The sequence below is a fragment of the Telopea speciosissima genome, chromosome 2 (genome assembly GCF_018873765.1).
Source record: "Telopea speciosissima isolate NSW1024214 ecotype Mountain lineage chromosome 2, Tspe_v1, whole genome shotgun sequence".
NCBI classification, from domain to species: Eukaryota; Viridiplantae; Streptophyta; class Magnoliopsida; order Proteales; family Proteaceae; genus Telopea; species Telopea speciosissima.
Genome location: NC_057917.1, coordinates 70,554,371 through 70,571,388, shown reverse-complemented (window position 1 = coordinate 70,571,388; position 17,018 = coordinate 70,554,371). Strand labels below are relative to the sequence as shown.

Sequence of the window (17,018 nt, the reverse complement as noted above, 5' to 3'; positions counted from 1 at the left end):
GTAATTCCCATATTGATCTAACATCTTAACCCTATAAATGGCAACACCTATACCAAGTAAAGTGAACGCTCTCACTTCCCATTTTTTGGATTTGAGTATTTTATCTGTTGCAGAAATCTGACTTAGACATCGGAGTGTACTAATCGATTCAGGCCGACACTCTTTTGTCGTGTGTTGTTTGCTTGTGCAGATCAGTTCAACCAAACAGACTACAGCTTGGATTTCCCCGGAACACAGACATACTGATGTTTGAATGGGATTCTCTTCTTTTGTATAGTCTCTCGGCACTCAGCTCAAGTTGGATTCCGTAACTCTTTAATTGCTGAAGCTCTCACCTCTTTGGCGAATAGGAAGGCTCTTCATAGAACATTACTCTCTATCACATTTGACGGGGATTCTGACTCCATACTTAAACACTATTGTGGGTCTTAATAGCCGCAGATAGATCACACAGTTAAGTCTCAGGTTGTTCTAAGAATTCAAACGAGGCCGTGATCAATGGATGGATTACCCTTCACCTTTTGGCAAATGAGGGAGCTTTATTTGCTTTGTTTTAGGTTGTGTTTGATATACATTCTCGGAATAGATTCTGGGTCAAAAACATATTTTAAAACCTGATTCTTCTCTATTTTCTGGTTTCCACGTTTCCAGATGACTGTGTTCTAGGTCCAAAATTTATCCCAAGAATGTACACCACCAAACACAGCCTTAATATTTTTCCTCCTACCATCCCCAACCCCGACTGTTAGCTTGCTTGCTTCACATTTTCATATGCTCATACTTCGAGACTGTTTTTCCTGTTTAATTCATAATAAATCCCTATACAACATGTGGCAAAATGCTGGGAACACCGTTTGTTAGCACCTGCTGTCTCTGTCTCTCTTCTCTAGTTGAATTGACCTCTCTGCCCTTTTGTACAATGCCCACAGCCCACATCCCGCACCCCCATTGGTGTCGCTCGCTTGCTTACCACATGTGGGCAGGGTGCGTATCCCTCTCCCATAACATATGTTAATGAAGTTAAAACATACAATTAGAGGTAATACCCTTTGTCCAGCATTTGTTTCTCTTGCTAATATTCGCTATCATCTGCTGTGCAAACTGCAACCACGCTTCAGGTTCCACGAAGACAACAAATCGTTGACAGCCACAGATCCACTTTTGCTTCATCAGTACTTTCAAATGACTGGAGCCTTTGGCTTTTTCAGACCATAGAACTCAGCAAGCCCACTGTCATAAAAATTACGATCCTTCCTCAATGTTGCAACAAAGTCTCTATTCCGACTTCTGTTATTAGAATAGTTCAGTGACCATTCACACTGCCAGAATTCCTCACCCCAAATCAGTCCACACTCTAGTGATATGGGACTCGATGCACACTGAGCACACATCAACAGACAACAATGATCCAATGAGTCCTTATGGCTGCTTCAGGGAGGTGCCAAAACCCCCTGCCGCCCATGACTCGAGAACTGCGTATCCAACAAACAAATGGGAGCCAGAGAATCCTGTTTCACCTTCAATACAAGTCACCCAAATCCCAACCAAAAAAGAGAGTGGAGTTGGAGAAGGAATGTCAAGCATGTTTGGAGCAGAAGTAGAAGATAATACAGCCACAAATGAGGGGTACCTACTAGAAGTAAAAAGTGCCCCTTCTTTGGTGGTTGTCGCAGACAATCTACAGCATTAGTGGAAACAGAGGTAAACAATGGGGTTTGTCAGAGAACAAGTTCTTACACTCCATTGAACTGTGTAGCGGACATTAGAAATGCAAACAAAATTCACATCTGAAGGGGAACTTTGAAAGTCAAAGCAGCTTCTCAAACCCTTTGGGAAGCCTCTTGTTAAGGAAGAAAATTACAAATAAATGAATATATAATGGTTTGAAAGGAGAATATGTCCCAACAAACCAAAAAAGCAGAGCATGTACAATTGATCACTACCGAGTCTGGTGGACCACGAGAACATAAACTCCTACGGGAGGGAGAAAAAGTGGAGAGAGAGAGATGGGGAAACATATCAAGGAGAAAAATAAGCCAAAAGTGAAGTATGGGCCTCTACTAGCTTCTTTCCGTCTTTAACCTCTTCTGAGCATGATCCGAGTCCTCACCACTGCTTCCAACCCTATAATGTGGCATTGCTCGATTGCCAGAAGGGTCTTCATGATCCTGAGGCAAAGTTGAAAAATTAGTCACAGTCAGATCCCCCACCTCCTTGCTTCATGGCTGTTTCCAAAACCCATGTAAATATTCCTATAAAAGTAGCAGTTCCCACCAAAGTCAAATCCTCTGCAAGGTACCTTCAACAAGAGAATTACATAGTTCCCGGACGGTTTGAAGGAAAGGTAAACATCCTGAGGCCATTGGCATATAACCACCTTACCCAAACAAACAGAAAACAGTCCTTTTACCATACAAAATTACACTAACAAAAATGTAAACAGATTTCGAGATGCTGGATCAGAGGAAGGATCAGCTAAAGCCCCAGTAACATGAGGATACTTGAGTACCATATCATCGCATTTGAGGAATGGAATGTAACACACTTCTTAGGGTGTTAAAAAATTTATTACCTTTTTTGTCCTTTTAGTACAACACACTTCTTTCCTTTCAGTGAGGGTGAAATCCCATTATTTCACATGTATTCAAAACACGTGAGAAACAATGATAGCTTTTGAAATGACATAATGGTTACTATACTTTCAAATTATTTTGAAAATCCTTTCTTATCCGATTTTTAGAACTTTTGGGAACGAAGACAATGGGCAATCAAAAGAAGGTTACATATTCTAAGTACACCTTAGAGTTGTCAAAAGAAAGTTACGACGAAGATTTTTTTGTTGCCTTCGGAACAAGAAGAAGTCCCATTTCCTATTAACATAGGAACTGGAAGTGGAAGGAATATTTATATACATAATTACCCTCCACTGAGGCCAATGCCCCAAATCAAACCCATCTTTCCTCCCCAAGGAGAGTTGAACTCATAAACTCTTAATTATTAAGTGTGGTCCTTACCAACTGAGCTACTCCCTTGGGGTAAAAATAGAAACCTTGGAAGGGCTGTGAAGGAAAAAACATGAAAACACTAGAAAGAAGAGGAGGAAACTGGGATTAGCCATCAAAGTATCCAATTGTACATACCTGAACACTGGATGTCATAGTAGCCAATCTATTAATTGCTCGCTTCCCAAGATCAATCTGCACTGAGATACTAGCTTGTGCCAAATCCACACCTGAGTGCTGAAGTGCTTGTGTTAAAGAATTCAACAATCTGCCTCCCACAAAAACCCATTTGGTCAGAAACGAAACATGCAATTAACAAGAAACAAAAAAGACCCTTTAATGGAGAGTAGTACACATTCATCATTGGCTCACATGCTATGAGGAATTTTGGTGCAAGGCTATAAAATCTAGAACACCTTTAGAGCAATAGTTATTTAACCCCTTTGAAAGGGGAAGGTTAAGTTATAGCAAATCAAAGCCTGCTAATACCAGCTTTCTAGGGAATAACAGTAAGATAAATAACTTTATCCCAAGAAAACGCAAACACTAAACAATCAAACTTTGCAAGTGTTACCAACTCCACCAAAAAAAAAATAAAAGACAGCACACAAGAAGCAAAACAAGAGTTTATGGACACTTACCCTTGAGAGTATACACTTGAGATGCTAATTGTTCCCCCTTCAATAGTCAGATCCTCCAGCTCATTTGGTGTATCACCTGTGGTAGTACATGGCTTGTTTCGCCACAACTTGGATTGAGGCTGAGCTGACATGTCTTCCACATCTGACATGGGTCTCAATGGCGGTTGGGCAAGCCCACCACTTTGTCCCACAGGACCGAACATGTTTGGTTGCATAGGAATAGACAAGGGTATTGACTTCTCTGCCAGACCAACGTGATGATCCATTGGTCTGTAGGCAGCACCTGTGCTCACATCAGATTCAACAACATTCTGTGCATTTGGAAGCATGGTGGGGGTCATGGCAACATTATTCTCATCAAATTTTCCAGCAAACATCAACCCAGGACCAGGATCAGTTTTCATATCTCGTGAATGATCAATCATACTTTCTCCAGGACCATGGCTGCTTCTCTGTTTCAAGGAAAGAGTTCATTGTCACTAAAATACTTTTGGAAGTGTGCTTGTAAAGAATATATATCAGAGAGTGATATGACATCACATGCTCAGCTCCATTTCCCATTTTAGTTTTACTAAGAAAGCTACTAAGAATATGCTACAAACATCTATTTTTCTAACATAACAACATTAAATAGTGGAGCAGGTCAGAACTTAGGTAGAGATCCACTACTACCATCCCCTCCACTCTGAAACAGCCAAGAATTAATTATTTCTTGGAACCAGGAGGGTGCTAAAACACCGATCAATTCAATATATTTTTCAAATAGACATAAATGATAAGAACCATGATCGTGAAATCCGCACAAGCATGTGGACAGATTGTCCAAACCTGCATGGACCCACACGTACTAGACTATTCACAGCCATCTCCATCCAACACAATGCATCAATAACATTCTAGCAGGTAGAAGAAAGGTGCACAATTGGAAACACCACATGAAGAAAAGAGGATGATGCACAGAGCAGTATCAAGATACCCATGGCGTCAGCTTAGTTGGCTCTGGATTCCATCCTGGATATAATTGTTCATATTTGTGTACCTTCTCATGTAAAAATTGAATGTACTCAATGACCTGCAAAAGACAGCACATAATTCATCAACCAATTTGAACAACTGGAATAGTTACCAACATGGCCTAACAGTAATGAAAAATAACCCTTCAACTCATTGACATACCTCTAATAGGAAAGATGCCTTATCTCTCTTTTGATCACTATGGGGTATAAGTTCTCTCAATATTTGAAACCTGTAAAACAGGTAGAAAAACTTCAGCATGTTGACTTGTGAGAGGAGTAGAAGAAGAAGGAAAAAGAGGGGGAAAAACACAAGGAGCGGTAGGAGACATTAAGCATCATAATATACGATCAAACACAAAACAACTCACCGTCTTATTTAATTTCCATTGGATTTCGAAATTGCAAAGAATAAAAATGAGGGAAAATATGTACACACTAATGGTGTGTAATGGAATCTTGCATACAAGCATTTTATTGAACTTTTGATGAGACGGAAAGCATCTCTGCCATTTGATCCCACTGTTGTCACATCACTCGACCACCAATGCCGCTGCAACGGTCCCCTCTCTTCCTCTCCCTCTCCCTTCATCTCTGGTTACTTCTCAAGCAGCAGCAGTGCCAGAGATGGCTTTGGTTCATGAGAACACTCTGACTCATTTATCCCCTCTCTACATCTATCTCCCTCTCCTGCTGTCTCCCCTGCACAGCAAGTCTGGCACCGATGCAGTGGAAAGCTTCATGAGCGAAGCTTGGACCGGTGGGTTGAGAGAGATGAAGTAGACGAAGAAAGCCAGGCCTATGCCCAGCTCCTACCCTCCGCCTACTACGACGACCCTCTCTCTTTCTGATAGTGGGTCTATCGATACCCCAAATGAATAGCATTACCAGGGAAACAAGCACTGTTAGGGTCAGGAAATGCATTGGAAAACATGAAGTTGACCGAAAAACCAACCGTGCTTGAGTTCTGGCATCTGTGCTGCAGCAGCGAAGTCAAAGTCCCAACTGCTTCTCCTTTTTCTCTTCACCCTTTTCCCTCTTAAGCATCTCCCACCGCTGCAACAGATGCTTTTCAAACATCGAAATCCCTCACTCATGAGCTCCTCTACAACTCACTCTGATGCCAAGCACTTAGATGAGGCCGATAAAGAGAACGTGAATTAAGAAGAGAAGAAAGAAGAGGTACTTCATTCATGAATGAAGATACACAGAACAGAAGAGCTTCAGATCTGTGTCTTGATGTTAAAAATCTCATTTGTTTTTCCCCTCTTCTTCATCCATTTTGGCTTATCCTTCATTTCAATTTCATTCTAGATTATATTTGGTCCCTCAGAACAGCCTCGGGTGATCATATTGGTGTTAAAGGTCCAAATGCACTGTGAAGCTTGCGCGCAGGAAATTAGACAACGTATACAGAAAATGATAGATAAATCCTCCAATCAGCTCATGCTCCGGTTCATGTTGGTCTTCCTTGTCGATCTAGTCAAGTTTTTTTTGAATTCCGGTTGTGAGAGGGGGTGCTGCAGGGGCACAGAGGGGGGTTCTGCAGGAGGTGGCAACGAGAGGGAGAGAGATCAAGGTGGAAGGGCTAAGGGGTAATCTTGCAGAAGGGATGAGAAGCGGCAGAGAGAGAGAGGTTGTAGCGACGGTGGAGGGAATAAGATTGCTGGTAAGATGAATACCTTGTCTTCTTCCAGTCTCACTACTCATAATAGTAAATCTAGAGGTATCCTCCAGAAGTTAGTTCATCAAAGACGAGTGGCATTCATTCAGGGATACATAAATCCAATTCAGTCTAGGTTTTTATTTTTGAAGGGGGGTAATGCAGGTTCACTTCCTTGGACCGGGCCAACCCTGTTTGTGACCTCCAACCAAAAACCAGACCAAAATTGGGATTTGGGTTTAGTAGGATAATTAGAGATTTATTTTCTGTAGGAAAAAACTTCCCCACAGCGGCAGAGCGCAATTTTCCTCACATGAATTGTTTTATTATTTTTTTATCAACTGCACTAAATATGTGGGTCCCATGTGGATGATAGGTAGTTTCCTAGTCTAAAGTATGTCTATTTCTGTTTTAGAACTATAGGAGTCTTTTCTTATTTATACGTTGCTTGTGTCTACCAATGATTTCAGATTTGAAAATTTGAGTTAAAGATTGTCTCACGGTGTTGGGATTCTCTCTCTCTCTCTCTCCCGCTCTCTTTGATGCTCTCCTCTCCTTCAGTGAGTTTCCTTTACTCTTTTTCTTTCTTCTTCTATTCCTTTTCCTTCCCTTTGCTGCATTGTTGTTCACACTTCAACTCAGGGTGATTCCTCCTCTGTCTTTCCCTCCCTTTCCTTCTATTATATTCTTTCCTATTCTGTTCAAAGACACCACAGCACCCTTTCTGTTCATCGATCTCCTTCACCCCCTTCCCTCCCTCTATAACCTTGGGAAACCAATCCCCATCCCTAGGCGACTCTATGCATGAAATTTCAGGCCCAACTGATAACAATTGGAGGAGTTTTCTCCTTCGTGGATTCCTGATTTCCACCTCCTTGCTTTGGGTGGAGGTTGAAGATAATAATCCTTTCCCCCCATGATTTCGGTTGTTTTATTTTATTCCCTTCAACTTCCCTTAACGCACCTCACTACCTCTGTTATCTCTTTATATCCTTCTTCTTGAAATACTTCCAAGTATACCCCTCGTTAATAAATATAATCCCCACTTGAATCCTCTCCCATTGACTTACCTAATAGCCTTCTCCAATTCTGATTTATTACAAGTTTACCACTCCCCTTAGAAAACTTGTGATAAAAATTACAGATTTGCCACTCCTTCCTTGTAACTTGAGTATTTGGCATTTGGATGGGCCTATAGCGAACCCAAACAGGGTTTTTCAGGCATAGGGTCACCTAGGGATGGGGACTGGTTTCCCAAAACTATAGAGAGGGAGGGAGGGAAGGAGATCGATGAACAACAAGGGGTTTCGTTGAACAGAACAAGGAGGAAATATAATAGACAAAAGGGAGGAAAGAGAGGAGGAACCACACCCTGAGTTCGAATATGAACACCAACGCAGCAAAGGAAATGAAGAGGAATATAGAAGAAGCAACAAAAAGAAACAAGGAAACTCACTGAAGGAGAGGAAAGCATGCGAGAGAGAGAGAGAGAGAAAGGGAAGGGAACTTAGGGAAGAACAAGGCCACCGGCCTCACACCACACTCACAACCGTGAGACAATCTCAAAACTCAAATTTTCATTCTTCAAATCTGAAATCTTTGGTAGATACAAGCAAGCAATATAAATAAGAAAATGCGTCTACAATTCTAAAACACAAATAGAAGTAATATTAGACTAGGAAACTACCACACATACATATCCAACTTCCTACCAAAATAAAATAAATAAATAGTGGAAGTGTTCCTGCATTAGGAAGGATTTGGGGCCACAGAAATATCAACTCCTTTCTCTTGTCTGGGCCTGTTATGTCTCCCTGCTCACTAATTTATCATGTCTCACACTATGATAATGTGGGAAAAAATAGCAGAAAAGTAATGAGAGGTTCCAGTCAGAAGAAAAAATTGCTTCATCTCTGATTTTACTGAAGTAGAGACCAGACGAACTATGAGATGGACCCATAATGATGCAGGACAATTTGGTAGCATGCAAGTAACGCACCTGAATCGTAACAGTAATTACACTAGCAGCAATTTCATGAAGAAAGAGAAATAGATAATGGAAATATTCCCCAACCCCCATAGTTCTATCTCCTTTCTCGAACAAATAAAAATATAAACTCAATAAGAATAGTTCAAATAAAAATTTCTGACAAATTTGAACTTCTTACAATCAAAATGCCATCAATGTCTGACTCAGAGATCCCATTCTTAAAAAGGTTATAACTTTCCAATATAGCATGGAATTGCAAGATCTTGGATTCTTGGTCTTGTAGAAAGGATAACAGAATAAGCTTTCAAAATGCATCAAAATCATGCTAAATTGACATTTTACCTGCTGAAATAGCCCCAAAGAATATCAACAATCTAATCCATACAGATCTTAAAAACTTCAACAGAAGAACCAAATATGCAATTCCCAACATGCTAACCATCCTTGAATTGAATATTGACTTTCCAAATAAGAACCATTACTATTTGAAGCTTAAGACACAGCCACATCAACTGGTTTCACTTAATCACTCTCACAACGTGAATATTTCTCTAATAATAGGACTTCTATGTGGCAACTCAAATGACTTAGGAACAGCCATGGTCTTAGTACTAGAGATGGATGGCAGATTCTAGAAAGAGCTGCCTAGTTACTAGATTAAATTATCAAATGTGGCTTAAAAAAGATCAGATAGAGACATAAATTGTTTGAAGATAGATTGTATAGCAACAGAATGGAACGATTTTATGGAGACAACTATACAATCCCAACATGCAAGAGCCAAGCCCTTGTGCAACTGACGCAAACAATAAGAACCAACTTTGATGCAAAAGTGGCTTCATTAAGGGAGGCATCTCTAATTTGGAGAGCTTTACATCCGCATCCTTTAAAATGGAGTCGTCTCAAATGAAAACAAATACTGTTATATTTTATGTAATTTAGGCTATGTTTGGATACTTGCATCACAATCCATAATGGAAAGTGATGACCAGTGTTTCGAAACAGGCTAATATTATAAAATAAAAGAACTACAGAAAGAATACTTGGAAATTTTCCAAAATAGTCACAAAATTTAGTATATATTCAAAACTTAACAGTTACAAATCACTCTAAATGAGGTGAGAGCGAGAAACGAATAAACTATAAGGAACAAAAATATTTCGAAAATAATAACCTGAACACGAAGCCAGAAACAGAGAAATCATCTAATTCTCATGCATTATTTGGGCCAGCATGTGATTGAATTAAGATACGAACAAACTGAACAAATGAAAACAGAAAAAGAAACGTAAACAGAAGATCGGTTCTACTTGCCTATCGTTAATCTTGCTCCTCCTACGCTGCTCTGTAGCCGAATGCTTCGATCGTGGTGTGATAGGCTTCAGAGTGGCGATCTTGCCGTCTTCTTTTACAGTTAAATCCCCTGCAACAGTAGCTTTGATATAAGGGAGAAGAACCATGGCACTATTAACCGTGCTCATAATCTACTCTTTTTCGGAGAAAAATCACAGCTTTGTCATCCATAATCCAATTTGAGGGAGAAAAATGTAGTGGAGAACAACAACCCCCCCCCCCCCCAAAAAAAAAAAAAATAATGAAGAAGCTCCAGAGTAGGTTGGGATGAAAATTGAAGAACCCAGGTCGACAAAATAGAGGGGGAGGGGGGGGGGGAGGAGAGAGAAGATATGTCATCAAGGTGCGCCAAGACACTCGCTTCAAGGGAAGCTCAAGAATAAAGAGGTAAGCGAAAAATCGAAGCAAACTTTAACAAAGACTCTCATGCCGCACGTTATGCAATCCCCAGGATAAAAGTTTAGGAATCCAGCGCGCATGCATGTTACCTTTATGGAGTGAACCGTCGTTCTTCACAACGAACTCCTCATCGTCATCGTCCTCCTCTTCCTGAGGACCCCTACTGGCAGATTTCATCATCTCCATGAAGTTCTGATTCTTCTGCCCCGCAGGCCTGAAAGCAAGTTGTCAGAGCCCGACCCAGTCAGAGAAGAAGGAAAAAAAAAGGAAAGAAAGCAGCGTATAAACACCCGAACAAGAAGAATTTATCTAAATTTAAATAAAATGAAAGGGAAAGTGTGGGTGAGAAAGAAGGTGTAAGAAGAGGAAAGAATGTCACCAACTTGGAGAATGACTGAGAGCTCAAGCTGTTGCGATGGATGAAAGGAAACTGCGTTACCCGCTCTGACGACCAAGGTCCCAACTTCTCCGCCGGCCCTGCAAGACAAAAGGACGGAAACAAGCACAACCACTCTTGGTCAGGCTTTCTGCGTTCCTAAATTAATTTCGGACTTGGTAGTGGTTAAGTCTAACGTGCGCGGTAAAGGAAGGTCCAATAAACTCCACCTCCTATCGGGATTATCGGAGGACTTTCAATTCTGGTTTATGGTTTACTTTGAGTTCCGGTCCTCCCTGGTACTGTTGGACGGTCGGGGCATGGCCTACCAATCACCAATGGGATTACAGAGTTACAGGGGTTTGGTAGGGATAGACACTAGACAGTACATAATAGGAAGGAAGTCGGAACTCTGTTTTTAAGTGTGAAAACTCATCTATGATAGAGACTGGGTGGGGGGAAGAACTAGGCCCACAACAAAAGTTAAAAGGACTTCTTAAATTGGGGATATACGTCACATGTTGCGGTGTTGGATCAATGGACTTCTCGTGAGTCGTGTTTACAGTATATGTTTGGCCCACCAACACGGACACGACAATCGGAGATAAGAATATGATAAGAAAATGAAGAAATAGAAGTGCTCGTTTCCGCGTCTTCTTTTTCTTAATTTCTTTAGCAGGTTTCCGATGCTGTTTCCAATTCCAAGATCTACTTTCTTGGTCGAGGCCATGATCATTTTCGGTTCAAATTTAATTTAACCTTTCTCATACGAAATTTCAAATTGGTACATATAAAATAAGAGAAAGTTTTCCTTCACCATGTCCTTTGTTAAAGTCATAGATTATCTTAAATGTTTGTCCTATGTTTAAGGTTGGGTGAAAATACCTTCAATATTGGGTGATACCTTATAGACATCATCGGAATCCCATGCTCAAGAAAAAATGTAAGAAAATTTGATCTTATAAAATATAGGGTTAAAAAAATTCATGATAAATTTTACGGATGAAATATTACAATAACAATTGCATCTTTGGGACATCAGGCATCCTCCTGAGTTCTCTTAAATAAAAGGTAAGAAAATAAAAATTATTTAAAATTACTCTTCAAGCAGAGACATCATTAGGAATTCTTGAAAACACATTTCAAGAATTCCTTTTTATAGGGGATTTTCTTGACAGATTGACAACCCTTGAGGTGTCAAATAATTTGTAATTATTTTTTTTTATTATAAAATATTTATTTTTTTCAATAAAGGTAAATATTGTTATTTACTTTATGATAAAAGATATATATATTAAAACTAACTACATAAGAAATCCTGGGACAGATCACACCATTTAAAGTGTACTATAGTAAAGTTGTTAGTCGCTTTAGCTTGGTAGACATACATATTATTATTTCACATATATACATGTAAAATGGGCATGGCAAGATTTTGAGAATGGTAAGGTACTTTAAAATTATTTTTAAAATTTTTTTTATATCTATAATTTAAATAACTTTTGAGAATAATACATGGGACGACTATACGAAGCTCTCAAGTTCTAAATACACCTATAGAGGTGTCATTTAGACAATTCCTAATCCTTATTGATAATACTACACACCTATGTGGTAAATGTTCATTTGGTTTAAAGTTAACTAGGGCTACAAGATCCATTCTCGTATGAGAATGTGATCTAGCCTCTAGGGCTACTACCTGTTTACCCAAAATAAGAAAAAAGAAAACTAGTGGTATTATTTTAAACCTATAATTAAGCATGTACATAATATTATATAATACATTCATAAAAACTTATAATTCCCTCAAATTATACATGGTCAAAGGTCTTATACATGATCGTGTGTTCATTGTGTATGATTATGATCTACACTTAAGCCATTCGATAGAAATACTTGATTCTCATTCACCTATTCGATCGTTAAGTGTTGATTGTATTTTCATACATGACTTTGTATGAAAACGCCCCCACTAAATATTTAAAATTTGAAATCCTATTTAAATGAGAAATTCATAATCTAATACTTGATAAATTTAATGTATTTCCACTCGCATGAGATGGGCTGATGGCATAATGATGGGTCTGTGTGATTGAAGACCTCACACAACTCATTGATCAGATTTCAATCCAAATGACTCAAAATTATGAAGATTCTCTTTCATATATTTTGTGTAGTATTTATTCCCTTTTGATAATTTTAAGTAAAATTTTATTTGGATAATTATATTTAATCATCGAATGCTAAAAATTAATAGTGAGATGAGTGTAGAGTCCTCTACCATAAACCTATGCGTGAACCCTTTTTTTTAAACTGTTCACCCCAAAAAAAAAACCTTTTTTTAAAGTGAATTGATGAATTTATCGATAAAAAAAATTAGAAGATAAGCATAAAACTTCACTAGGCATAGGTTCTATAGGAAGAGCTAGCTAATATATCTAACCTATAAATCGGAGTGAATACCTATCAAAGGCTAATACATATGTGAGGAAGGGTTCTCTAAGCCTAAGGCGTATCCCATAAGAAGACACATTGTATTATGTTATTTATTATTTCAAGAGAGAGAAAAAAATTAATAAACAATACATGTGTCATGGCATAGTAAACACCTTAGGGTCGAAATGTTGGATAGCCTTTTCCTTATATATGTAATCTAATGATTGGATTTTATCCATCCTCAACCATTAATCATTTCTACGAATACGTAAGATGCATGTTAACACTTTTAAAACCCTAAGGTAGAATTTAGATATATTCTTCATCATGTGGTTTCCTGTGTGTTTAGCAAACCTTAGCCATGTCCGAGTTCTTAATAAAGTCTCCAATTCCAACCTAGCCATCTAGGTCTTACATGATAACATTTCTGTTTATGTGTTTTTTGGTTCTTAGGAACATAATAAGAATAGAAATATGTTTGTTATGTTTTTTTTTTTTTTTTCCCCCTGGGAATGAACTGTTCATGAGAATCACTAAAGGTTATTGAGATACACAAAAAAACTATGATTTAACTTCTTTGTTCCAATAACAAAGGAGAGAAGGGATGGAACTAAGGACACTACCGCCACCACTATCATATTTGGGTTTTTGGGTATTCAATGACATTTTTGTAAATTTACAAAAGCTTTAGAAACATATATTAGTTATCATGTGTTACCAAACACGTTTTTTTATTAAAAAAATTAGCTTAAAAATAGAAATATCAAAAGTTATTTCTGAAATAAAAACATGACTCGAAAACAGAAATATTATCACGCAGGAGGGCCCCTAATGGCAGCACGTTTTCAATTTGGACCCTTTACTGCCGAGCTGTCCGGCAGGACCGTGTTGCCCAGACACGGTGTTGCGCGCAATGTCCGCCTTACCCTTGTTCAAACGCCTTACCCGAGTGGGGGTAAGACGATCTTTCCACATAGCACCGTGTCTGGGCAACATGATCCTGCCGGGCAGCTCGGCAGTAGAAGATCTGGATCCGCAAATTTTGTTGACGTTTGACCGAGTATTGATACAGTAGTGCCTCAAATGCATATTCAAATATGGACTTAGTCTCTCCTTGCGAGATTTGACCTTCTCATTGGATATCAGAAAATATTTTCGATCTCATACAATAGGAGAGAGAATTAATGCCACCTTCATCATCTAGAAAGTCTAATTACAAGGACAAAAATGGTGAAAAAAAGAATATTTTCATCACGGATAGACCATGGGTGAAAATTTAATCCTTCAAAGCATTTATCCTCAGATATGTGTTTTTCTTTGTCCCGGAGGGCTAAGGAGCGAAAAGCTCCCCCGACACTCTCGGCGAGAGACCAAGAGTGGCAAAGATCTGGGATCCTCTGCAATGACATTTAACCACCAGAATCGACTCTGGTGGTTAAAGGACATTGCAGAAGATCTGGCCCAGAGTGGCAAATACCTGTGAAAGAAAGAAAAGTCTAAATGGTTCGCAAAGGTTGCAAATGGGATCGCAAGTCAAACCACTATGGATCCCGGAAACCACAACTATATTGACGTAAAAACCAATTAGGATACGGTCACAGTATTGCTTACATCTGTGATGTCAAGCTTCATACATCGCATGTACGGGATTCATGGTTATTCCATATTTCCATGCAGCCTTCGACGTTTCGATTACCTAAACCCTCCTATTCCTTCCTATCAAGCTATCTTTTTTAAAGAAAATAAAAGGGAACCAAAACCGTCCTCACTTGGGTATATACCATATACTACTTTAGCAATTGGTTAGGAGAAGAAAGGAAACAGAGAGGGCATACCTTTCGTGACGACGTGTCTTGCTCCGGCAATATCCTTCACTGCCGCACCGTGGTCCTTCACCACGGACTCCCCCCACAATGTAAATGCGCCTCCGCTGCTGTAAGAGCTACAGTCAGAGTTAGCTTTGCTAACTTCCCCAATTCTCTCTGTACCGTATACAATCCCTTCAGGCCTTGGAACCCGTCGAGGGAAATTGGAAATATGGCTTATACTGTAAGTGCCAATTCCCCCGGGGAGCACATGCCCCACCGATGCTGTTGTTGTTGTTGGAGACAGCTTTTCGACTACTGTTGACGTTTTCACATTCTCCACTGCGTTTTCACCCTTTCTGCCATCCTTCCCTACTCTTTCCAGTGGTCGCAGAAAATCATGCGTTTTCAGGTAAATCCCTGGAAAAGAAAATTTCAAAAATGGCAATTTCTCTCTTTCTTCCAAACATTAGAAATTAGAATCCCGGAAACATAACCTATATTACAGAGATCCCCCTTTCTAACTTTTGTTTAGCAGAAAAGTGGCAATTCATATTTCTCTTCGATCCACAGATTTTTTTTACATCAGGTTGATTTTACAGGGCGTATATAAGTGTGTGCGTTTGAACACGGGAGGGCGAGGGTAACACTGCAGACTAGGGTCCTCAGTCTATCATGTTTTATTGACAGCACCCATTTTGAGGCCGTGCGGGATTTAAGTGAGACTGCAGGCATTGGACTCTGGGCTTCTGACACAGTGACTCTACCAGAACCTCCGCACGAGATGCTGGAAGTTTGGGCACCGTAGGCCATATGACCGTACAGTATGCTCGTAATCTGGACTAGGTGGACCCGTCAACCCAGTGACAACCCTAGCCGTGACTCGTGTGAAGGTTTCGTCTTATTTGCTAGTTGGTTCCCCCCACCATAGTCCTGCTTACGTCAATTATGTGAAGGAGACACCTCCAAACGTCCGATTGGAATCAACTAAATTCCAATAAACTGTCAGATTGATTTCTGATGGAAAACTTCCTTATAAGAGGTTGGTAGGCCCCAGATTGAACCAACCGCTGGCTCACGTGCGCAATCAACAGAGCGGAGGATTGACACTATTACACCTACATACCACAAGGAAGAAAAAGGCTAATCCATTGCCTATGGTTCCGTTTGTTTCGGAGTAAAACTTTACCTGGAAATTTTCAAAGTAAAAATTTTACCCTGAAACAAACGTGGTCTACGTAAAAAATAATGAACAACAAAAATCTGAGAGAAATAAATGAAACAACGAAAATCCTAACAAAAATAAATTAAATCTGGAAATTAATCAATATTAACATACCGGAAGTAGTAGTAGGCTTTGGATCTTGGTGCTGGAACCGAGAATGGCTGTAAGGTGAAAGAAAATCGTGTGTCGGTTTTTTACCTGTAGAAAACGTAAACAGCCGACCAAAAAATTCAAATTCTTTTTCTATTCTTCTCCCAATTCTGCGCCTTTTGGGTTTCTGGGAAGTAGGAGTTGTGATTATAGAAGATACCTTCAGATCCAAAGGGGCGAGGTTGAGGTAGCTCCATCCACAGTTGCTCAAAGATCTACACAATACAATTTTCTGTAATTTTTGGAACGAAAGTTTCTTCTCCTTGTTTCTCTTCTTCTTCTTCTTCTCTTCGAACTTAGAACTAGAGTCTCAGCTTCCCTAGTCAACTCGTCGCAGGTGCTGAATATCCTATAATTAAACCCTAATTCAATGCAAGAAAGATGTCTTTTTTCACAGAACTTCTAAAAATGGCTAAATTTTCTGTCGCCACTCAGGTTAAAACAATTAGGCTTTTCAGAATTCCAGATCCTCCAGAATCAACCGAGATTTAAATGCGAAGTTAGATAGAACTTGACTGGAAGACTGAATCCTCCAAAGAGATTATCTCCTCCGCTTCATACGTAGAATTCTAATCCTGAGAACAACGCCTCCGACTTAAGATCGGAGGCACATTCACCTACTCTATTGGGGTGAAAAGAAGTAAAATTCTCCCTTCAAATCCACCACCTCGGATTCAAAGCTTACTGAAGCGGCACCACTCGCCTACAGCAGAAATCTCAGTTTTCCACCTCTTCTATCAAACAATGCTATAAGTGCGAAAAATCTTCTCCACTCCAGAAGATGTACCAATCTTCACATGTTCCCAGGAAAACTGCCATCATAATCACTGTAGGATTCAGAAACGAATCAAATTCTGTTGATTTAAACATTAAAAAAAGGCGATTTTTCTAGACTTGTTGAACAAGTATCAGATACACAGTAATTATGAGGGACAGAAATCTAATATGCCAAAATTTCCAAGCAA

At 39.5% G+C, this 17,018-nt stretch overlaps 1 protein-coding gene across 1 annotated transcript; it reads right to left on the bottom strand.

Annotated features, from left to right (window-relative positions):
- Positions 1 to 1,720: 1,720 nt before the first annotated feature.
- On the bottom strand, positions 1,721 to 16,381 carry LOC122652148 (transcription factor BIM2-like). Its single transcript, XM_043845819.1, has 13 exons — positions 16,321 to 16,381; positions 16,214 to 16,265; positions 16,018 to 16,101; positions 14,709 to 15,098; positions 10,445 to 10,538; positions 10,151 to 10,275; positions 9,624 to 9,732; positions 4,820 to 4,889; positions 4,620 to 4,715; positions 3,644 to 4,095; positions 3,141 to 3,270; positions 2,033 to 2,168; positions 1,721 to 1,991 (listed from the first exon to the last, which is right to left on the bottom strand). The coding sequence occupies exons 2-12, from the start codon at positions 16,248 to 16,250 to the stop codon at positions 2,061 to 2,063; spliced, it is 1,695 nt and encodes a 564-aa protein (XP_043701754.1). The 5' UTR covers positions 16,251 to 16,265; positions 16,321 to 16,381; the 3' UTR covers positions 1,721 to 1,991; positions 2,033 to 2,060.
- Positions 16,382 to 17,018: the final 637 nt, after the last annotated feature.